Here is a 25,134-nt window from a genome sequence, read left to right as displayed (position 1 = left end):
CTGATTGTACTCATGTTTGACCAGTTGCTGTTCTCCTATTAGTCTGCCTTTAGTTAACCACTTGTGGTTTGTGTTGTTGTTAACTCCTTGAACTGGCTAGCTTGATTTATATTAGGGAGACAAGGTGGGTGAGGTAATATCCTTTATTGGACCAACTTCTGTTGGCTGAGAGAGAGAAGCTTTCAAGCTACACTGAGCTCTTCTTCAGGTCTGGAAAAGGTGCTCAGAGTGTTGCAGCTAAATACCAGATTGAACATTGTAATTTCAATCTAATTCTCATGTTGTTTAGTACTTCAGGGAAGCCTATGAAATGAGTTAACCTTCTAGTTGTTTATGCTCTTGAATAAAAGTTTTTAAACTACCCCAAATTGGTTTTCTCTGCTCAAGTGGCGATGAGGTAAAAACAACCTTAATTAAAGGGACTTTAATTAAATATTAATTAAAATATTTGACTGAAGTCCTCAAAAGCCTGTTGTTGCTACAGCCCTCCCTTGGCAAACTCAGGTAAGGCAGTGTGAAGACTGGGCTTGGATGATGAGAATGGAAGCTGAACTACTCAGGGATGGATTGACTCTGCTTTATCCTCCCCAACACAGAAGTCTATGGCAAAAAGAGTTGCAGTTATTGGAGCAGGGGCCAGCGGCCTAACAGCCCTTAAATGTTGTTTAGATGAAGGACTCCAACCAACATGCTTTGAGAGAAGTGAAGACATCGGGGGACTGTGGCGGTTCCAGGTAAGTTGAGTTTGTCTCCAGGGTCTTGCATTATAGACAGCATAGTAAGCCAAGGGGTTTGGAATACTCCAGTTCTTCCTGCACAACTAGACATGTCCCTTCTGAAATAGAAGTGAGCAGCGAGATTGCTGACTACACTGAAAAATGCCTATTCTCCATGGGGCAATACACACAGCAGTGTTGTTCCTCAAATCAGAGTGGGCTTCCCATACAAAGGAGACTACTTGCTGCATGACTTTTCTCGGCGTATACCTTTTTAATGTCATAAATGAAGAAGGGAAGAGAGGACTCTGGGGATAAGTGAGATCCACCAATGCCCAAGAACCATGCTATTATGGGAAGTGAATTGAGTAAGGTATGCCTACTAGGGCTGGTCAAACATTTTCTATCAATATGGTTTTTCAAAGGAAAATTGGGGGTTTGACTGTGGTGGTGATCATCAACGGCAAGGATGAAGCAGTGAGATGGCGTTCAAAGGGATTTTAAAAAAATACCAAGGTTGATTTTAAATTAAAAAGGGCAGGGGGAGGGAGCACCACCAGGAATACCTTCCATAACACAACTCCAGCAGGCCCAGCTTCCTCCAGATGACACTTCCCCCGCAACTCTGACTACCAGCTGGAAGACAAGGAGTTTTACAGAGGGCTTCACCACCCAGAATCCTTTTCAGGCAATGGGGATGTCTCCACCTGGTCTCTCTGGGTGATTGACAGCCCATCCAGCCAATCAGCTCTTTCCCTCACTCCTTGCTTTCTAGGCGCTTCACCCCATCACATTCATTAAATGATTTGTCGTGGGAAGCAGGGAGGAGAAAAAGCACTTTCCAGCAAACTCTAATACATACCTTATTGGCATGAACCTAGGAGGGACATGTGGCTAGAGCATAGGCATGGGAGTCAGGATGTTGGAGTTTTGATCCCTGCTCTCCCGCACATTTCCTGTGTGATCTTGCTTTGTCTCCATTTCCCCACCAGTTACAATAATAGAATCATAGACATGTCGGGTTGGAAGGGACCTTAAGAGATCATCAAGTCCAGCCCCTTTTGCTGAGGCAGGATCAAGTAAACCTAGACCGTCCCCGACAGGTGTTTGTCCAACACATTCTTAAAAACTCTAACGATAGGGATTCCACAACCTCCATGGAAAGCCTATTCCAGCGCTTAAGTATGCTTATAGTTAGAAAGTTTTTCCTACTATCTAACCTAAATTTCCCTTTCTGCAGATCTAAGTCCATTACAACTTGTCCTACCTTCAGTGGACATGGAGAACAATTGCTCCATGTCTTCTTTATAACAGCCCTTAACATATTTGAAGGCTGTTATTAGGTCCCCTGCTCAGTCGTCTTTTCTTAAGACTAAACATGACCAGTTTTTTAAATCTTTCCTCACAGGTCAGGTTTTCTAAACCATTGATCATTTTTGTTTCCTCTCCAATGGATTCTCCCCAATTTGGGCATATTTTTCCTAATGTGTGGTGCCCAGAATTGGACACACTACTCCAACTGAGGCCTCACCAATGCCAAGTACAGTAAGACTTACTTACTTATGGCACTCCTGTTAATACATCCCAGAATATTAGATTTTTTTTCACAGCTGCATCACATTGTTGACTCATATTCAATTTGTGAACCCTAGATCCTTTTCAGCAGTATTACCACCTAGCCAGTTATTCTCCACTTTATAGTTTGCCATTTGGTATTTCCTTCCTAAATGAAGTACCTTGTACTTGTCTTTATTGAATTTCATCTTGTTAATTTCAGACCAATTCTCCAGTTTGTCAAGATCGTGTTGAATTCTACTCATGTCCTTCAAAGTGCTTTCACCCCTCCCAGTTTGATGACATCTGCAAATTTTATAAGCATACTATCCACTCTGTTATTCTAGTCATTAATGAAAATATTGAATAATACCAGAGCCAGGACTGACCCTTGAAAGATCCCACTAGATAGACCCTCCCAGTTTGACAGCACACCATTGATAACTTCTCTTTGAGTGTGGTCCTTCAACCAGTTGAGCACCCACTTCATAGCAATTTAATTTCGATCACATTTCCCTAGGTTGCTTATGAGAATGTCATGTGGCACTGAGTCAAAAACCTTACTAAAATCAAGATATATCATGACTATGCTTGCCCCCTATCTGCTAAGCCAATAATCATGTTACAGATGAAAATTTTAAGTTGGTTTGGTATGATTTGTTCTTGACAAATCCATGCTGGTTATTCCTTATAACCCTATTACCCTCTAGATGCTTACAAATTGATTGTTTAAACATTTGTTCCACTATCTTTCTTGATATCAAAGGTAGGCTGACCAGTCTATAATTCCCACGGTCATCTTTGTTTCCCTTTTTAAAGATAGGTACTACATTTGCCCTTCTCCAGTCCTCTGGGACCTGACCTGTCCTCCATGAGTTCTGAAAGATAATTGCTAATGGTTCTGAGATTGCTTCAGCTAGTTCCTTAAGTACCCTTGAATGAATTCCATTAGGTCCTGCTGACTAGACAACATGTAACTTTATTGAAATATGCTTTATCCCGTTCTTTCCCTGTTTCAGCTTGAATTCCTTCCCCCTTGATCATAGAATCATAGAATATCAGGGTTGGAAGGGACCCCAGAAGGTCATCTAGTCCAACCCCCTGCTCAAAGCAGGACCAATTCCCAGTTAAATCATCCCAGCCAGGGCTTTGTCAAGCCTGACCTTAAAAACCTCTAAGGAAGGAGATTCTACCACCTCCCTAGGTAACGCATTCCAGTGTTTCACCACCCTCTTAGTGAAAAAGTTTTTCCTAATATCCAATCTAAACCTCCCCCACTGCAACTTGAGACCATTACTCCTCGTTCTGTCATCTGCTACCATTGAGAACAGTCTAGAGCCATGCTCTTTGGAACCCCCTTTCAGGTAGTTGAAAGCAGCTATCAAATCCCCCTCATTCTTCTCTTCTGCAGGCTAAACAATCCCAGCTCCCTCAGCCTCTCCTCATAACTCATGTGTTCCAGTCCCCTAATCATTTTTGTTGCCCTTCGCTGGACTCTCTCCAATTTATCCACATCCTTCTTGAAGTGTGGGGCCCAAAACTGGACACAGTACTCCAGATGAGGCCTCACCAATGTCGAATAGAGGGGAACGATCACGTCCCTCGATCTGCTCGCTATGCCCCTACTTATACATCCCAAAATGCCATTGGCCTTCTTGGCAACAAGGGCACACTGCTGACTCATATCCAGCTTCTCGTCCACTGTCACCCCTAGGTCCTTTTCCGCAGAACTGCTGCCTAGCCATTCGGTCCCTAGTCTGTAGCTGTGCATTGGGTTCTTCCGTCCTAAGTGCAGGACCCTGCACTTATCCTTATTGAACCTCATCAGATTCCTTTTGGCCCAATCTTCCAATTGGTCTAGGTCCTTCTGTATCCTATCCCTCCCCTCCAGCGTATCTACCACTCCTCCCAGTTTAGTATCATCCGCAAATTTGCTGAGAGTGCAATCCACACCATCCTCCAGATCATTTATGAAGATATTGAATAAAACCGGCCCCAGGACCGACCCTTGGGGCACTCCACTTGATACCGGCTGCCAACTAGACATGGAGCCATTGATCACTACCCGTTGAGCCCGACAATCTAGCCAGCTTTCTACCCACCTTATAGTGCATTCATCCAGCCCATACTTCCTTAACTTGCTGACAAGAATACTATGGGAGACCGTGTCAAAAGCTTTGCTAAAGTCAAGAAACAATACATCCACTGCTTTCCCTTCATCCACAGAACCAGTAATCTCATCATAAAAGGCGATTAGATTAGTCAGGCATGACCTTCCCTTGGTGAATCCATGCTGGCTGTTCCTGATCACTTTCCTCTCATGCAAGTGCTTCAGGATTGATTCTTTGAGGACCTGCTCCATGATTTATCCAGGGACTGAGGTGAGGCTGACTGGCCTGTAGTTCCCAGGATCTTCCTTCTTCCCTTTTTTAAAGATTGGCACTACATTAGCCTTTTTCCAGTCATCCGGGATTTCCCCGGTTCACCACGAGTTTTCAAAGATAATGGCCAATGGCTCTGCAATCACAGCCGCCAATTCCTTCAGCACTCTCGGATGCAACTCGTCCGGCCCCATGGACTTGTGCACGTCCAGCTTTTCTAAATAGTCCCTAACCGCCTCTATCTCCACAGAGGGCTGGCCATCTCTTCCGCATTTTGTGATGCCCAGCGCAGCAGTCTGGGAGCTGACCTTGTTAGTGAAAACAGAGGCAAAAAAAGCATTGAGTACATTAGCTTTTTCCACATCCTCTGTCACTAGGTTGCCTCCCTCATTCAGTAAGGGGCCCACACATTCCTTGGCTTTCTTCTTGTTGCCAACATACCTGAAGAAACCCTTCTTGTTACTCTTGACATCTCTGGCTAGCTGCAGCTCCAGGTGCGATTTGGCCCTCCTGATAACATTCCTACATGCCCGAGCAATATTTTTATACTCTTCCCTGGTCATATGTCCAACCTTCCACTTCTTGTAAGCTTCTTTTTTATGTTTAAGATCCGCTAGGATTTCACCATTAAGCCAAGCTGGTCGCCTGCCATATTTACTATTCTTTCGACTCATCGGGATGGTTTGTCCCTGTAACCTCAACAGGGATTCCTTGAAATACAGCCAGCTCTCCTGGACTCCTTTCCCCTTCAAGTTAGTCCCCCAGGGGATCCTGGCCATCCGTTCCCTGAAGGAGTCGAAGTCTGCTTTCCTGAAGTCCAGGGTCCGTATCCTGCTGCTTACCTTTCTTCCCTGCGTCAGGATCCTGAACTCAACCAACTCATGGTCACTGCCTCCCAGATTCCCATCCACTTTTGCTTCCCCCACTAATTCTACCCGGTTTGTGAGCAGCAGGTCAAGAAAAGCGCCCCCCCTAGTTGGCTCCTCTAGCACTTGCGCCAGGAAATTGTCCCCTACGCTTTCCAAAAACTTCCTGGATTGTCTATGCACCGCTGTATTGCTCTCCCAGCAGATATCAGGAAAATTAAAGTCACCCATGAGAATCAGGGCATGCGATCTAGTAGCTTCCATGAGCTGCCGGAAGAAAGCCTCATCCACCTCATTCCCCTGGTCCGGTGGTCTATAGCAGACTCCCACCACTACATCACTCTTGTTGCACACACTTCTAAACTTAATCCAGAGACACTCAGGTTTTTCTGCAGTTTCGTACCGGAGCTCTGAGCAGTCATACTGCTCCCTTACATACAGGGCTACTCCCCCACCTTTTCTGCCCTGCCTGTCCTTCCTGAACAGTTTATAACCATCCATGACAGTACTCCAGTCATGTGCGTTATCCCACCAAGTCTCTGTTATTCCGATCATGTCATAGTTCCTTGACATCACCAGGACCTCCAGTTCTCCCTGCTTGTTTCGAAGGCATTGATGATGATAATCGTTCTGAATATCTGGTCACCATTAACCTTTTTAGCAAAGACTGAAGCAAAATAGGCATTGGACACCTCAACCATTTCGATGTCATCAGTTATTAGCAATCTTTTCTCACTAAGTAGAGAACCTACATTTTCCTTCATCTTTCTCTTGCTCCTAGTGTATTTAAAGAACCTCTTTTATTGCCTTTTATGTGCCTTGCTATATGTAACTCATTTTGTGCCTTTTCTGATTTTGTCCCTTCATGCTTGTGCTATTCTTTTGTACTCCTCTTTAACAGTGAGGATAATATTTCCCTACCTTCCAGGAGTGATATGAGGTTTTATTTTTTAATGGTCATGCAATACTGAGATCCTTGAATGAAAGTGAAAAGTCGCAAATATCCATGTCCTGTCAGTATGCCCCGGGGGACATTCCTTCTAAACATGGAGGTCAGTTCACCTCTTAAAACATGAACAATAACTAGGCATGTTGTTTATATCCAGAGATATTGGTTTCCACTACGTAATGGGCCCTTTCTCTGTTTTCCTGTGCTTTGGAGAGCTGCAAATGACTTTTACAATCTAAAAAACTCTAGCTAAAACAAAACATCTGTCTTGATTTCATTCTAAAGGTGATCGTTTTAAGTATATTCTATGTGAGATACAGTAGCTACCACCTGATTGAATAAGATTTCTGAGACAGTAATGCAGCACAGCCAAATTGTTTGGAATATTTAGTATCTATCGGCTGGAAGCCCTAGTGAACAATATTGGTCTTTACTTTCAGGAAGGCATAGTTTTGAGGGGAATTTCAAATCCCACAGGATACATGTGAGCTTGAAAATTCCTGACCTTCACCTGTAGTGGTTTAAGTCCTGTTGAGTACTACCCCTGTAAGATTGGATTGGGGGAAGGGGGGTTGAATGACTATTTTTGTCAAGAATGATATAAGGAGTTTTCAGAATTCTTATATAATGGAGGGGGTGGGGGACGACATAAATTCCTGTTCAGCTATTGACAAATTCTCCCAATGACTCCAGTTTTTCCCTCTGTTGTAAACATATGGTGCCCACAATCTTGACTGAAATCTTCAGGTTTCGCTCCATTTCCAAGGGTAGTATTCACAGCGAAAGGTGAACAGCGTCCATTGAAACAAAACTCCCATTCCCTCTAAAACATCACACACATCACATCCAAGCCAGACAGGTTTAGAAATGTTTGCTCATTCTTTTTTGCATTGCTTCTTCCCTTCTGGGTCCCAGCTGGGCCTGGAATTGGAAGTGGTGAAATGTTGTAAGCATATCTGTCCTCATAAAATTTGCAGCCTAGATTTTCAGATTCGTGAAACAGGTTGAGTTAAGCATCTCAACTTTGGGATGTTTTTATGTCAAGCAAACTTGAATGGTGAACCTTTTCTGTATTGCCTCCGGACTAGTTATTTGAAACTCCTGTCCTGGTTTTGTTGTTTCCTGCAGGAGTGTGATACGGATTGGAAAGCCAGTATTTATAAATCTGTGACCATTAACACTTCCAAGGAAATGATGGGTTACAGCGATTTCCCTATCCCAGAGGACTACCCCAACTACATGCACAACAGCAAAGTCATGGACTACTTCAGGATGTACGCCGAGCATTTTGATCTTCTCCGATGCATACGCTTTCAGGTAAGAAATGACATCTCTTTGGGGGGGTGGAAGTCAAGTGCAGCTCTGGGGGCTAACTGCTCCCCCTAATCCCAGTAAAATACCACCCATTTGATGACCTTGCAGGGGATGCTGCGATATTATCACATATGGCATTATGTGACACGGTCACCAAACAAGGTCTTGTGTGGTGATATTTCAGCAAAACTTAATTACATCAGCTCTCCTGGAAGGCTGGATAGTAGTAATAGATAGCACGTCTAGAGCTACTCAAAAAGATTTTCCTGCCCTGCTCCTCTGTCAAGTTGTCCTGCAGTGGTTCATGAGCATGAGTACCAACCTCAGAACAACTGTTAAGTAGCAGGGCACAAGCCCCAAACTGGCTGTGAGGTCTATACTTAGATTTCATCAACCATGTATCAAGTGTAAACTCCTCAGGCATTTTAACAGCCTTAACATGGAGCCACAGACAGTCCCCTTGGGTACTCCGATCTATCTTGCCACCTAGGCAAGCTTGCCTTTTGCCTTCCACCAAAAATCAGAACAATATTCAGGTAACTCCCTGGATCAGTTACTTATCCCAGGTCAGTTGCACCTTCGATCTCATACCAAAGCCAACATTTGTAGCCAATCCTATAACAAACTATTTCCTTTTCCTAGTTAATAAATCTTTAGATAGTTATTTACAAGGTTGAAGCAGGTAAACATAGACACACTTTTTGAAACTTATTTGTAATAGAAGCTTTTATGATAAACAAGCTTGATATACCCTTAGAGCTAAGCCAGGCCTGGGAATCTTTTGCTCATGTGTAGTAATCCTTGCCCTTCAGAGACCAAGAAGCATAAAAGACAGTTCCTCCTTGTTAGAGCTTTTTATTCCTTCCCTCTTCTGTGTTGAGTTGCAGATTCAGCTGTTGGAAGGAATTCAATTGCACAGCTCTTCACTAGGGAGAGTAATTAACACAGTCTTTTGTCCTCTGATGTTCCACAATGGTTTTTCTAGTGTTGATGGGTCTTCGTTTGATGGGCAGCGCATAACACCTCCTGTTGGAAATTTGTATTTCAGTCTCATTAATAGTTCTCTCCTGTCTGGTGATTTACAGTTACAGAACAAACACTAAATATTACCTTATGACATTGAATACAGATGTTATAAGTGAGATGAATGCAGGCAGCAACTTGCAAGCTTTCAATAAAATCCAAGCACTAAACACATTCTTGTAACTCGAATACCTATTTTCACAATACTAACACACGGGTGAGCCAGACTGGTTTCCAGCTATGCATCTGTCAGTGTTCAGTTGGCCTTGGGGCCTTGGCCTGAGCAGGCACCTGGTCTGCCAGCGTCACACCCCCCAAAAAAACTTCAATGACAAATAACTTTTCTGATGAGAAGTGAAAACCAAGCCCCAGACCAACTGCGGTCATCAACAATTCCATGACACAGTCCCCAAGAGCAAGTTGTTAGCTCTGATGTCCTGAATTACTCACATTCTCCTTACCCTCCCTTAATTGCCGTTTTAATTGGATGCACTTACTTTCTTCACTTCTTGTGCTGTTGCCTCATTGTTTGCTTGTGCAATGTTAGATAGTTGCTGCATTTCACCCCCCAACAGGGTGTGCTTCGGCAGGGGGTGAAGGGGATCCTGCAATTTTAATGTTGGTGAAGCACTTAGTAGTGGTATGATTAGTAGTAATGATCTATCCAGCCTTGCACGCTGAGTGTGAGTCTCCCACTGCCCATGCAAATGATGAGGCTGCAGAAATTGCAACTGACCATGTTCTACAAAGAAACCTCAGCCTTGACATAGCTTTGGGGTTGCACGCCCTCCAGATGTACTACTTCTGCACGTAAGCCCCCATTTTTCAGGGCTTGTATGACAGATATTTACAACCACATGCAGTATCTTGGGGGACTGTTGCATTAACTTCCTGAATGTTACCTGTACATGTTATCTAGATTTCTGTGAGCCAAGGATTGTCATCTGGCTGGTTGGGCAGGTCTACCAAACTCTGTCCAGGACCTAGAATCCAGGAGTGGGTGGGTAATTATGAAGTCCCAGGAGCTGTAAATAGCTCCAGCAAAGAATCAGCCGCTCGGGTGGTTTTCATACACTGGTTCAAGTCAGGCTCAAGAGAGCCAGGAATCAGAGCTTGGGATATAGAGGGCCAGCTTGATTTGATAGAGAAGCCTTTATTTTAATCCAACAAACGGATGTGACCTTATGTACAAGGGGGGACCAAACCCATAGAAAGGACTGGAATCTGCCAGGACTGATGGGGAAACTGGCAAGCTTAAATATGCATTTAGACTCTTTTTGTTATTTTATATTTACTCTGTAATGCGTGTACCCTAAAATAAATGTACTCTGCTTTGAAAGCGCTCTCCGGTTACTGATAACCGCTGGCATATGCTGGTCATAGATCCTGGAGAGGGAGCAAAGCACAAGGGCTGGACTTTAGTCAGACCTGCGGAGAGAGAGACACAGGAAAGTGCAGACGGGCTGTTCATGGTTTCTAGGAAGGATGCAGGTCTCTTCCCAGAGGGAGGTGATATGGGGTATTCCTTGAGCAGCCCATGAAGGGGGGTGTCAAAGGTTCAGTTACCCCAAAACTGTGATGGCTGGTACCCGGTATATTAGTACACGTATACTGGTTTCCCTGTACTTTTCTCCATGCCTCCAGCTACGCCTGCGTAAGCTGTCATTCAGACAGTTCTCCTTTGCCTGACGGGCTTTGGGTATGTGGCTTCTTCTTTGAGTATGTGGTATCTTGGCTTTCTCATACCGCATGCTTCAGCATGAATAGAGGAACAAAATAAAGCCAAACCAAAGTAAGGGGCTGTCTGCTTTTCTTCTAGACAAGTGTGCTCAGTGTAAGAAAATGCTCCGATTTTTCCACCACTGGCCAGTGGGATGTTATCACAGAGACAGTCGGGAAGCAGAATTCGGCCATCTTCGATGCCATTTTGGTTTGCACTGGCCACCACATAGATCCTTACTTACCCCTGGAATGCTTCCCAGGTCAGTGGATACTAAGTATCAAGTCTCGTGGTGATTGGGATGTGACCTGCTCTAACTGGGAATGAACGGGCTGCAGTGGTTGAGATAAGGGAGCTATTTAGGTGGCTGCGCAGCCCTAGAGCTTGTGAATCTTTTGAAAGGAATTCAGCTCATGGACTCAGACTTTAAGGCTAGAAGGGACCATCTTGATCCTCCTGTCTGACCTCCTGCACATTGCAGGCTACAAAACCTCACCCACCCACTCTTGTAATAGACCCCTAACCTCTGGCTGAGTCACTGAAGTCCTCAAATCATGAAGTAAAGACTTCAAGTTACAGAGAATTCACCATTTACACTAGTTTAAACCTGCAAGTGACCCATGCCCCACGCTGCAGAGGAAGGCGAACCCCCTCCCCCCAGGGTCTCTGCGAGTCCCGACCCCAAATATGGTGATCAGTTAGACCCTGAGCATGTGGGCAAGACCCACCAGGAAGATACCTGGGAAAGAATTCTCTGTAGTAACTCAGTCCTCCCCATCTAGTGTCCCATCTCCAGCAGTTGGGGATTTTTGCTACCAGCAGTCACCAATGAGCCAGATGCCATTGTAAGCTCATCTCATATCATCCCTCCATACACTTATCAAGCTCAATCTTGAAGCCAGTTAAGTCTTTTGCCCCCACTGCTCCCTTTGAGAGGCTGTTCCAGAACTTCACTCTTCAGATGGTTAGAAATCTTCACCTTATTTTGAGCCAAGTCAAACTATAGAGGGAGGCAGGGTCAGTAGAAGCACACCCTGCTCATGTATATTGTCCTTCCCTAGGACTTGTCCCATTTTGTGCCAAGGGCAAAAATCTTTGAATCCTTAACCCAAAAGCAACATCCAGTTAGAAGGGCTCTGCTCCTGGAAACTGAGGGAGCTGGGGTGGGAGAGATGGATTCCAAGCCTTTGAATCAGAAACAAAGTTTTGGGTGCCCACGTCTCTGGGCAACATCCAGCTATAGTTAGGTCTGAGAGAAGTTTTGGTTATGGCCTGCTGCTCTCCTCCCTCCAGGCATGTAGATCTGCTGTGTGTGGATCTAAAAACCATACACACACCCTCGTAATGACCCTAGAGATACTGTTGTCCCGCATGGAGATATTCCCTTATCCAGAGCCTCTCCATGGACTTTCTCACACCCTCTCCAGGCACTGGAGATGCATCTTGGCCAGGTGTAGAAGTGCTCTTTTTTTATATAATGACTTCCTGGCTGAGGTTTCACCTTCTGGTTTCTTCTCCCCTTGCAGGTGTAGAGAAGTTTAAAGGAAAAATAATGCACAGCCGGGAATACAAGTATCCAGAAGAATTTCGGGACAAGAGAATAGTTGTGGTTGGCTTGGGAAATTCTGGAGTAGACATTAGTTTGGATCTCAGTCACACAACCAAACAGGTACTGTTGGCTATCACCTTCCAGCAATTTTAGCCTCACAGGTTGGATGGTGCTGAGGTGTTTTATTTAGCTACTGGGTATGAATAAGACTTGTTCTTATCCGAGTCTCTGCTCAAGACTTTTCTTCCTATTCTGCCTCTGATATGACTGCACAAGTTCCATTCGCAGTGAATCTTCATCTTGCATCATGTAAGGACAGTACTATACAGTAGTGGCCCAATAATATAATTGCAAGTTGTAGAGCTAAATTTATTCCCGATGTACACCATGTGTGCCCAGCCCAGCCCCATGCTAACAGTGCATGCAACTCATTATATACCCACTGCCATGCAAATGGTAAGAAGGCAGCAATTGTAACTGGTCTAACTTTACAAATACATCTTAGCCTTAAAGTCACTTTAGTGCATAACACAGCTTGGACCCAACCTGAGTCCCACTGAAGTCAGTGGAAAGGCTCCCACTGACTTCAGTGAACTTCGGATCAGGGTCTACTGTAAGAGGCAGTATTTTGGACCATTGCTGTAGGATACCAGATGACCTCTTAAGGTCTTCAGATTGCAATTTACGTCCAGGAAGCTGTAAGTAAAAGAAAAGGCGCAGTGTTCTAAACCAAAGTGATTTCAGATATTCAGTATGGCTTATTGTCCCCTTGTTTGATTCCCAGAAGTACCACAAACATCCGCTAGGGTTCCCCCATACTGGGAAAGAGAAGCATAGCTCCTAAGGAATTCCTGGGCATTTATTTGGGAAAACTGATTTAGTTACAGCCACACTTAAAAGAGGGAGTAACAAATTGGAGCAAAATTCTACTGTTGGGTCCACTCAGTGGATCTCCTCTCTGCTGCTGTGCTCACCCTAATTCTGTAGGAGATCCACAGTCAGAATTACTGGGTGAATCTGAGAGAAGAATTTTGTCCTTAGTCTTTTAAAATGGGCCCAATCCTGCAGTGTCCTAATCTTTACTTGGCCATCTCAATGAGAGTTTTCCCTAAGCAAGTGGCAAGCAGAAATTACTGTCTGATATGCAAAACCTGTTCATCTTACTGTTACCGTATCCCACCTCCCTCCCTTTCCATGTGTCTCTTTCATTCACTGGTCATGTGTTGTCCTCATTCTAAACTGCAAGCTCTCTGGAGTGAAAACTGTCTTCAAATGTTTGATCATACAAATGATGATAATCATACAAATGATGATAATAAATTAATTCAGTGGGATTTTTGTCTGAAGAAGGACTGTAAGATTGGATCCATTTTGTCTTTTTTTGTGTGTGTGTGTAAAACATACTTATTTTTATTCACATACAAAGACAGGCCAGGCCATTGCACCATGATATCCCCAAATGATACTACTTGCTTAGCAATGAAACTAACCCCAAGTAGCGTGCACCTCGCAAGCAGAAAGGTACAAGCACAGAACAAAGACCAAAAGCCCTGACCTGTTGCATTTCTGCATCTCTTCCGGCAGGTATTTCTCAGCACCAGGACAGGCGCCTGGGTGGTGAATCGCGTCTCTGACAACGGCTTCCCCCTCGACGTGGTACACTTCACACGCTTTAAAAATCTGTTGCGCCACGTCATCCCTTTGTACCTGATGAACCGGTGGGGGGAGAACAAACTGAATGCGAGGTTTAACCATGAAAACTATGGACTGAAACCTCAATTCAGGTAATGCCTCTGTTTCAGGACTCTCCCAGCCATGGGCATTTTATGGGTAAAATTTTCCAAAACTACTAAGTGACTTAGTTTCTTAAGTCCCATTTTCAAAAGTGACTTAGGAACTTTAGGGCCAAAGTCTCACTGAAAGTCAATGGGATTTTAGGTTTTAGGGTGCATTTGGATCATGTTTTCCAGCTTTTCCTCACAACCATGAGGGCTAGAGACTTACTTTTTCTTAAGAAAAGCTGAGGTGCCCGCCTGATCACTTAACTCCTGCAGCTTGAGCTTGTAGAAAAACCTCTAATATCATGAGACTCACAATAAAATCACAAGACCTGGCCACACTGTAACATGTGACTTTGCACTTCAAACTGGGGAGGTAATTCCCAGCTCAAGTAGAGGTACCCGCGCTAGCTCTGGTCAAATTACCACACTAAAAATAGTGTCACCTCAGCAGCGGGAGGGGCTGGTCACGTGAGCATGTGCATAGTGTCTTGTTCTTGTACTCGGCGTGGTTGAATGAGGCCTCACAAACTTCCTGTGAGGGAGGTGAGTGGTGCTGTTCCCATTTCACAGGCTGGTAAAATGATGCCCACAGGGTGAAGATCCATAGCCCGGGACAGGAATGCTCACAGACTCTGGATCAAGGGCTGAACTTTGCAGCTCAAGTCCATCCCTCACAGACTTTTAAGTTTCTTGCCCAAGGTCAGAAAGCAAGACACTGGCTGAGCCAGGAGCAGAAATCCGGAGTCCTCTCTCTAAATTCCCTGCACTAAGCACTAGACAACTAGCATGTCTACAAGAACTTGGGCAGAGAAGTTCAAAGCCCCCCAAGGGGGTTAGGCACTCTACCTCTTGGGCACAGGGTGGCCAGCCACTGTAAGTGAAGTGGGTCCACTCCCCTGAAGACTGAGCCTGGGTCCAAATGAGGGGCAGGATGACGCCGGAGTTAAGAGCAAGAAGAAAGCTGCAGGGAGGGAAGAATGTGGCAAATGGGCAGCTCCAGAAAGGAGCTAGGATAGGCCCTGGGGCAAGGCCAGGCTCCTGGGAGGTGGCCCATGGCTTGTGTCTCCAGAAGTAAAGAACCAGAAGTAACAGGAGGAAGCTGCTTGGAACCCGTTGGAAAGAAGGTAGCACCACAGAGTGGCAGATACGGACTGGGAAAGACTGTGATTACCCTGGGATAGGAGGCTATCATTTTAGTTGACTTTCACTGGCAAAGGAACAATGAGGGTCTTTGCCCTGGAAGAGGGAGTTGAGTCCCTGAAGAACTCAGTGCAGAGAAGTGGGACATTAAGGTTTGCTTGAAGATTGTGGGCAGTTATTTGAAAGACTAGTAAATAAACCTACACATAGGTGCTTTCTGTGCTAAAATGGTGTCGGAGTAGTAAGTGTCGGGACCCTCAACCAGCAGATGGTGCTCAGGGACAGCTGCACCTTGCGACAGGGTGCCTAATAAATCTAGTACCTCTGACCATTCTAGCCTTAGCATATGCCTACACTGCAAGCACAGGTGTGGCTGTAGCCCAGGTAGGCATACCCACGCTAGCTTTAATCTAGCACGCAGATGTAACGACGGTAGTGAAGATATGGCAGAAAAGGCTTCAGGACAGGCTAGCTAGCAACCTGAGTAAGCACCCAAAATAAGTAAGAGTGCAATCCTGTGTCACCCTGCTTTCATTGCTGTTGTTACTTGTGCTGTGTCTACACTGCCATCGGGAGGTGTGATTGCAGCTCAGGCGGGCAGATCTGAGATAGCTTTGCTCTAGTTAGATCATTGCAAGCAATGGAAGGGAAGAATGTGGGAAGAGGACGGGTAGCAATAGCAATGTTGCCATGGCAGTGGGGGCAGTGAAGGGACTAGCCTTCTGAGTACAACCCCCACCCCAGGCACATATTTGAGTGGGTTGCCGGTACTGCTACCCCGCATTGCTGAAGCTACCCCAGTATTATTACATTAGTGAGCTTTGAGTTTGCTAGAGCAAAGCTAGCTCAGGTATCTCTACGAGTCCTGCAATCCCACATCTCAACTGCAGCTTAGATCTACCAAACAGGTTGAACAGGTATAGCTACTCACACTGCAATCAGACCTTCTCTTGAGTCTCCACCGTTCTAACCCAGCACAGCCTATTCACACTCAGTTCTCTCCTCCTTCCTGACCTTACAGGTTTCTCAGCAAGTACCCGATTGTGGGGGACGACCTGCCCAATGCCATCGTTTCTGGCCGGGTGCTGATGAAGCCCAACGTGAAGGAGTTCACTGACACGGCTGTGATTTTTGAGGACGGGAGCCGGGAGGAGAACATCGACATCGTGCTCTTTGCCACAGGATACAACTTCTCCTTTCCCTTCTTGGAGGAGAACATTCTCAAAGTCAACAACAACCGTGTCCCCCTGTATAAGTTTGTCTTCCCTCCACACCTGGAGAAGCCCACGCTGGCTATCATCGGCCTCCTCCAGCCACTGGGGGCCATCATGCCCATTGCAGAGCTTCAAACTCGCTGGGCCACCAGGGTCTTTAAGGGTAAGGAAAATGGGCACCAGAGGTTCTCCACTTGTCACTCTGCTGACACTTCCCAGCAGCATTCCATACATTTCTCAGCATCTCCCATACTTACAGTGACAAGCCCAGTCTGAGAACCTATATAGACCAGCATAGACACAATGTGAGGCTGATTTGAAGGAGAAGGCTGAAATCCATGCTTGATAGTGCCCAGTGGGCAGGGTATCAGATCAAGAGAGGCAATGTGGCCTGGCTAGAGTGGTGGCCAGGGACTCAGGAATGCTGGGTTCCATTCCAGCCCTGTCAGTGACCTGGGGCATGTCATTTCATCTCTCTGGGGCGGAGCTTCCCCCTTTGCAAAATGTAACAATGAAAAGTGCTGTGTAAGAGCTATTGTTGTTACAGATTTCAGTGAGGGGTCACTGAGGGGTGAATACAGCCTTTACTTACTAACTTAACGTTCAATTATATTCTCAGTGCCTTATTGCTATGTTCATCACTTGGTCAATCTACTTCCTGGTAGGCCACTGCTACCCGTGCTCCTTGTTTCTCTTCCTTCATCATCCTTCGTTAGCTATTCCTCTCCCCTTTCCTGTCTCTCTTCTGTTCTTCCCTATGCATGTCCTTCCCTGGAGCAAATCTCAATTCCCACCCTGCTTGGCTTCTCGCCGCCTTTTGCCCCTTCCATTTCCTCAAATGGGCAGCCACGCAATAGTTAACGTTGACTCTGAAGGGTCATTGTTGGGTTTTACCTGGCATGACAAGGTGATTAACAGGGGAGTTTACCCCTCCGAGTCATTCTTTCAGGCTAGCTGCAGATATCGCCGCTCTGGTTACATTCAGGTTACGGTTGGAAAGTACCTCTGCAGTCACAGGGTTAGAAACTTATTTTGTTTGAAGTTGAGATTCAAACAATCTGGATATATCATGTCAGCCTCATAAATACCAGCCACAGGCCATATACTTAGCAGGCCACTCTCTAGCCTAGGGGTACCATCTGAACTGGATAAGAAGATGGGTCTGTAGCTAAGCTACTATCTTGGCAGCCTCTGAGTACAACGGGGGCAGGAGGAGGCATGGCCAGGCCATTTTTATACCCTGGGGATTTGTGCACTCTGCTAAAGCCACTAAAGCAGAGTAGCAAGAGTCTCAGCAGTTCCCAAACGGGGCAGATATAAGCCACTTGCCATCTCTCTGCACTGACAGTTTCAAAATTTAACAAAGGAACCGTGTTATAAAGCAGATGATGCACCTGAGCTGAACTATGTGGCGAAAGGAAGGGAGAAAACAAAAAGTTTCCCAGTCTTGTGAAGTGGGGGAAGGTGTCTTGTTCAGTGGTGCCCTATTAGAAGGGAAGTGTGGTCTTGTGAGCAGAGCAGTACAATGGAAGTCAGGATCCCTGGCTTTTTTCCCCAGCTTCACCTGTCTGTCTTGCTTATATTTTTTTGTGCTGCCACCCATCACCCTAGTAACTGAGCACCTTCTATATAAACTAGGTGTGCGATAGCATGGTTCCTAGTCAACACCATGGAATCTCTGATTTATCTCCCTGTTCAGGTTATAGGAAGCTCAGTGTAAGGATAACTGTGCCACTGCTTCAATGTGTGACCTTGAGAAAGTCACTTAACTGCTCTCCACTTCATTTTACCCATCTGTAAAGGGCAAGTAAAAATAAACACAATGGTGTTGGGAAGCATCCCTTGTCAGAGGTTGTAAAATGCTTGGAGATCCAGAAAGAGTCACCCTGTCTAAACGCAAAATATTCTGCTTTCTCAGGTCTGCTTAAGTTACCTTCACTAGATGACATGATGGCCGACATTGCCAAGAAGATAAAAGAGAATGAGAAACGGTAGGAGACTATTATATAGAATGATAAAAGGTTGATCATGGTGAGCAATGGTGACCAAGGCAACCATTGCTTCTTTGTGTAATGCAGCTGTGTGTCTGCCTCCCCCTAGTGGCTGGACTGTCTAAGGAGGTTTGAGTTTCTTCCCGCCTCCAAGCTAAGGCGTGTGTCCTTTGGCTCAAGTAGTAGAGCCTTTTGTTTTAGGTTCCCTAGTTCAATCCCTACAGATGGACCTGCCCACACGTGTTGTGTGTCTCTCACTAGTGCTGCTCTTTTCCAGCACCTGCGCAGAATCCCTACAACTTCCGCACAGTGTCAGAATTTGGGTTTTGTATTGCCCATGACTGACTGACTGGTGCTATTACTAGCTATCAAGTGCCAAACAAATACAAAATTTGCTTCAGCTTGGTCATACACTAGGAAAAAGAGGAGGAGGAGGAAGATACCCAGATCTCTATTTCTGTGTGTCCCAGGCAGGAAATGTGGATATGCTGTGGTGGCGTATGTTAACCTTCTGAGGACTCAGGGCCTAGAGACTGGTTGATAGAGGTTTAGAGCCTGATTCTCATCTTGCTTACGCTGCTTTTACTCCAGTGTTACTCCATTGACCTCAGTGGGGTTACTCCCAATTCACACCAGAGAAAACGAGAAGCAAATCAGGCCCAATCTGTTAAGCATTAAGTGCTGATCTACAGAGATGCACAAAGGAAGCCATTTCCAGTGCTCAGTATCTTTTATTGAGCCTACAAAACACAGGAGCTATGCTAGATATTCTTGAGTGGCACCTCATCTATTAACTGACTATTTATTAGAGTTGGCCGGAAATATTTTGACAAAACAGATTTTCATCTGAAAATTCAGATTCATCAAAACTGAAACTTCGCCAAAATGTAAGTTTCAATGAAAAGTTCATCTGGAAGTTTTCTCGGCTCCAAGGTGGCACTTACGGTGAAGAGAGCCCAGGATAGCCACTAGCCCAGTGGTCTCCTAACCTGAGATGCAGGAGACTCAGATTCAAACACCTGCCCTGTCTGATTTGGAGCAGGGAGTTGAACATGGCTTACTATAACCTCTTTATTCCATGCGGAACATAGGGCCTTCACCACTGCCTTCTTAGTCTCTTCCTATGCCATTTTGATGATTTTCAGTTCTGCTCCTGTTGTGTTTCCAAGTTGGCCTTGGATACCTCTTTGCTTCTTGCCTGGAGATCTCAGTCCAGTGCCTATCTTGTTATTTTATTCAGTCCTTTCCTCCATATGTGTCCTAGCTAGCTCCATTTTGTACCATAATTTCCTGTCCTATCAGTCTCTGTTTCATCCTCCTCCAAAGCTCTTCATTTGTTAATTTTTTTTTCTGGCCATCTGATATTAAGGTTTTGTTTAAGGCAGCTGTTTATAAACATTTGGAATTTAGCTAGCAGGGTCTTGATAAGTCTCCAAGTTTCAGCACAATACACTAAGACAGGCTTTACAGTGGTGTTAAATATTCAGAGTTTAGTTGGGAGGTTTCTGTTTCTAAAGATCAGCTTTAGGGTTGTGAAGGCATGACTAGCTTTTGCTGTTTCAGCTTTAATGGTTTAATGTCCTTATCTGTTCCACCTGTTTTGCTTACAATACTGCCAAGATATGTGAAGTGTTGGACCTCCACTCTCAATCCCAGAAAGTGTTATTGCTGTTGTGTATGGATTCTTGTGGTTTTCATTTTCTCTGTGTTGATTTTCAGTCCTACTGACTACACATAGGCTGAAGAACATGTGTTTAAGCTTGCATATCTCTGTGGACGTGGGACCACAGGTTGATATTGCCTGCAAAAATCAAGGTCTTCTAGGTGAAAGTCCATAGTGTATTCATTGGTGGTTCTGTTTTCTTTCTTACTACCCAATCCGTTATCAGCAGAAAGGTCATGAGTGACATAAGACATCCTTTTCTAATGCTGGCAGTTACTTTGAATGGCCAATTTGCTGTTGTATATTACCGGACATGTCATATTCTCATCGAAGCATTGATATTCAGTTTGCTGGGGGACTCCATAGGGGCATAGCAACTTCTCGAAGACTGTTCTGTCCACTGTGTCAAAGACTTTTTGGAAATCTATTAAACTCACATAAAGTGGTGACTGCCATTCAATCAGCAGTTGTATGATGAGCCATAGGATTACTATTCGATCTATGCATGATTTCTCCTGTCCGAACCCTACCTGACTCTATTGCTTTCTTTAGCCTGTCTAGGATAATGTGTGTAAGGATTTACTTGGGTTGGACAGCAGCTGAATGTCTCTCCAGTTTTTGGACTGACTGAGGTCTCCTTTCTTTGGCAACTTGACTATATGATCACTTTTACACTCATTTGGTAATTTTTCTTCTTCCCATATCTTTTATAAGAGGCCTATCAAATTGTCTAGTGTGTTCTTTAAGTCTGCCTTAAAGATCCCTGCTGGGATTTTTTTCTGGACCTGGTGCCTTTCCACTTTTTAACCAATTGTCTGCTGTCTATACTTCTAACCCTAACTGTTAGGGAGGTTAAGCACTGGAATAAATTGCCCAGGGAGGTTGTGGAATCTCCATCATTGGAGATTTTTAAGAGGGGATTCAATAAACACCTGTCAGGGCTGGTCTAGATAATACTTAGTCCTGCCATGAGTGCAGGGGAGTGGACTAGATGTCCGCTCGAGGTCCCTTCCAGTCCTACGATTTTATGATTCTATTCTAGTAATAGGTCCTCATTCAGATGTTCGTCTACATCTGTGGGGTTAACCATTGGCTCGCCATTCAGTAATTCACCTAAGTACCACCTCCATATATTGAATTGTTCTGCTGTTTGTAGTTAAGTTACCCTCATTGTCTTGGACTAGTCAGTTGGTATCTGTTTTTTCTGCCTGACAATGTCTAGTGCAGAGATTCTCAAACTGTGGTCCATGGACCACCAGTGGTCTGCAAACTCCATTCAGGCGGTCCGCAGATAGTTCCCTCTAAAGTGCGTGCCTGGGCGGCCGCAAATGAGACAATGAAGGGCCACCCACCTAATTAGTGGAGCCATTCAGGCATGGCTCCACTAATTAGGTGCCTGGACCCTGGAGAAAATGCACATGTAAGGTGAGGTGGTGGCCTTGGGGGGAATAGGGAGTAGGTGGGAGGGGGCAGTGGGGTGAGAAGAGGGGATGCCGCAGCGGAAGAGAGAGGGCACATCCATCGCATTAGAAAGGTGAGACTACTGATATTAAAATGTGAGTTGTGTGTTTTTGTTTGTAGAACAAACAAATGTTGATTATTATTATTAAGGTTTTTTTAAATAGCGCTTTTATCCAAAGTGCTTTACAATAGTTAGCTAATGGTACAGATATTTGGAAAGATCACTAAGTGGTCCACCAAGACCCTCAGCAATTTTCAAGTGGTCTGCAAAAAAAAAAGTTTGAGAACAACTGGTCTAGTGATATCGTACAGTGTCTGCGTGTTACTTTGTGCTACTGTTGTCATCTTGTCTCTAAAATCTTGTTTGTCGTTCTTGGCACTCTTTTTGATTTCTTTGTTCTTCATGGCATGTTCCTCCCAGAGTGGCTTTTTCTGTGTTCTTGCTTGATTTAGTTTGTTTAATTTGACATCTTTCTTCTATTTTTTGCCATGTCTCCTCAAACCGCGATTCATTGTAGAGTTTCTTCCTGAATCGTGGGTTTGGTGAAGGTTTCCTTTACATGTTCCCATTTGCCTTCTACTGTTCCATCATCTTCGTTTTCAAGTGCCTGGTATCTGTTTGCTAGCACAAATCTAAACTTTTGTGCTGCCGTCGATTTCAAATTAGTGATGTTACAACGTGGGAATCTCTGTTTGGTTCTCTTTTTTTGTTACTTTTATTCTCCAGTTAGGTACCACTGATACATGGTCCATTCCCATGCCTGCTATAACATCCTCTAAAGCTCTTCCTCATTTGTACTGAACTGTAATGAGATCTGTTTAACAAGTTATTCTATGATTAGTAAGGAAAATAGTTCCTCCGACAAGCAGGTCATTCATTCCACAAAATCAGCAAACACTTCACCATTTTCATTCATTTCACTGAGGCCTTGTTTCCCTATCAGTATTATTCTCCATCCAGAGATCTGAACCAGAATCTCCCACATTCCAAGCAAACGTTCTCACCCCTGGGCTACTGGCTATTCTGGAGTGGGGAATGAGAGTTCTCGTTTTTTCGTAGAAAGGACTAGTTTTTCATTCTATTGCAGAACAAAAACTCTGATTTTTTTTGCATAAGAAGAAAATTTTGTTTTCTGGCCAGCCCTACTATTCACATGTATACGACTATCACACAACTCTCAATCAAGCAACACTTCCTCCTGTCCATTCAGTGGGCTGGAAAAGCAAGCATCCCAAGGTTTAATAAAGTAGCTTTTCCCTCCTCCTCATAACTACATTAGATAACCAAGCTCATTAAAAAGAAAATGCTCAGCAGTAGGCAGTTTGGTCTTTCTCGCTAGTTACTTAGTTAACAGCTTACTTGTTAGTATGTCTTTGTGACATCCACATTTGGGCTGAGATGTAAAACTGAGGTCCTGCCCATCTGTAGTTGTTAAAATAACATGGCGTTTTTCACAACAATAGGGGTATCAACTTGGGGGTCCTGTCCAGACATGAACTGGGGCAGTCCTATTTTGCCTCCTTAAATGTTAATTGAGAAGCAACTAAAGGTCAATGCAGTCTCACCCTTTCCAGGAGGTGTAAGTATGGACCAATGTGCTTATTTTAGAAAGGATAACAGATTACGCCTTGCTTATGTGATGTACACTGGAAGATACCTGCTCTATGGGTTGGCTAATTGTTTAGAAGTTGGTTGTTCAAAGTAACTCAACTGTTTAGTACTGTTTTTGCTAAGGATTTGATTGTCTTCAATTAAAGGAACCCAATTAACTCGAAAATGACACATCTAGCCACGTATTTATACCCATTCTTACATGTAACACCTCAGAGCAGTGGTGAAAGAGAGGAGAGAAAACTAGTTTGTTTTTCGGTTTTTGCATTTCACATCATGATATGTCTGTCAGTTTTACTGCTTCCATTGCATAGGCAGTTAGGACCTGATCCTGCAAAGGATTCACGTTGAATACCATGCCTGCTCAGAGAAGCTACACAGAGTGAAGAAACATAGCAAGTGTACATGAGCTCACCAACTGAAACAAGTGGCTGGTGGTCTCTTTTAGGACTGATGAGCTACATGTGTCTCTGTAAAGGCTCGTTGACTGAGATTTCCTGTACTATAGGTTCTGATCCAAATCCCATTAAAGTCAGTGTATGTATATATTTCCATTAATTTCAGTGTCCAATTTTGATTGGAACTACAGAAGAAGTAAACCAGTTCTGGATCTTGTTAAGTTTCACAGCACACAGAGAAGTTAGATAAAAACATCAAATATTCTTGTTGGAAGGCAGCAATGTAACAAAACTTTTATTTTAAAGAATCTAGGACCATAACACACAAACCCAAAAGCAGAGCGACACAAAGCAGGCTGCTCCCAAAGGCAGAGAGGTACAACTCACCCACCTTGTTCTCATCCAGCTATTTGCAGACTAACTTTGATTTAAAATAGTAGATCATAGTTTTCAATATGCCACAGATCTCAACATCTTTACCTTTGGGGAAGGTCAGAGCTGGATCTCATCCTAGTAGTCTCAGACGTGTCTGAGTAAACATTCAGCCTCAAACCGATGCCAGTCCATATGGCTTTTCTCCTTTGTCCTAAGGTACATCCCGAGCCAGCACATTACCCTGCAGGTGCAGTACATCGATTGTGTGGACGAACTCGCCTGCCTATTGGGCGTGAAACCCAACCTGCTGTTTCTCTTCCTGACGGATCCGAAGCTGGCCCTGGAAGTGCTGTTTGGCCCGTGCACACCAGCCCAGTTCCGTCTGACTGGACCGGGGAAGTGGGATGGTGCTAGAAAGAGCATCCTGACACAGAGACAGCGCATCTTAAAGGCCACAAAAACTCGGGCTCTGAAAACCTGCTCTGATAACGACACCTGCCTTGTCTCCTCTCTGTGCATTAAAATAATGGGCCTGTTTGTTCTTATTGCTGCCATTTTTGCTTATTTGTAAGCATCCATGTGTTGGTCTCCAAGACCACTGTGCAGCTGCAGAGTGAGAAGAGCTGTAATGTTAAACTGGCATTTGCTTTGCATCGCTATCGTGCTCGCTCTCCATGGCTTATTGTTTGCTTCCTGCTCAAAGCTACCTAGCCTGGAGGTGTCATGGTAATGTCAGATGTGAGTACGCTACAAATAGAAGCTTTGCAAGAGTCACTGGATCCATCTTTGGGAACCAGAGAGTGCTGGACTAACCACCTCACCACTGTGCGCCATACTAACCTGCTCTTGTTCTCTGTACACCTGGACTTTGGAAATGGTCGTTGCTACCTTCTCTCCTCTGCACTGTAGCTGCTGAAGAGGAGGCAAAGACCCAAATCCTGATCTCAGTGCAATGGACTGTGCTCAGTGGAGTCCTTGGGGGTCACAGTAGCCCAGGTCCTTCCCTCCTCCACAGGTGGACTTAGCAACTGGATCCACACTGATCCACCAGCTGTGCCCACTGCAAGTCAGGTCTGGTAGGATCCTCCCAGAGCATGCAGGTAGCTTTAACATTATGCTTTCCATCCATCCCTAGCATGCCCACTGAGGAGAGGAGGATATAGGGGCTGGCTATGCAGGTTCTCCGTGCACTCTAGATTCCCCAATGCCGGGAGAACCCCTCAGCAAGAGACTTGAGTGGGTGGTTTCCACTCACTTTCCATGCTGGGGTGGTTCAAAGGGAGCAGAGCAGGCAAAGAATCTGCCCGAAAGTATTGATTGTGGCTCCTTCACCTTCTTGAAATAAACTGTTCAGCCCTCTGGCTAGACACCACTGCTCTAGGTGCTACGCCAGTGTGAGCAACAAGAATGACTGATTGCAGTGTTGT

General features: G+C 44.8%; 1 protein-coding gene across 1 annotated transcript; it reads left to right on the top strand.

Annotated features, from left to right (window-relative positions):
- Positions 1-602: 602 nt before the first annotated feature.
- Positions 603-24,278, top strand: LOC140916542 (flavin-containing monooxygenase 5). Its single transcript, XM_073358195.1, has 8 exons — positions 603-734; positions 7,595-7,783; positions 10,623-10,785; positions 12,050-12,192; positions 13,657-13,856; positions 16,015-16,370; positions 18,126-18,198; positions 23,924-24,278. Exons 1-8 carry the CDS (start codon positions 603-605, stop codon positions 24,276-24,278), a joined length of 1,611 nt encoding a protein of 536 aa, XP_073214296.1.
- Positions 24,279-25,134: the final 856 nt, after the last annotated feature.

This window comes from Lepidochelys kempii, chromosome 8, assembly GCF_965140285.1.
Source record: "Lepidochelys kempii isolate rLepKem1 chromosome 8, rLepKem1.hap1, whole genome shotgun sequence".
Taxonomy (NCBI): domain Eukaryota; kingdom Metazoa; phylum Chordata; order Testudines; family Cheloniidae; genus Lepidochelys; species Lepidochelys kempii.
The sequence above is the reverse complement of the archived record's forward strand: the minus strand, read 5'-3'. Positions and strand labels throughout refer to the sequence as shown.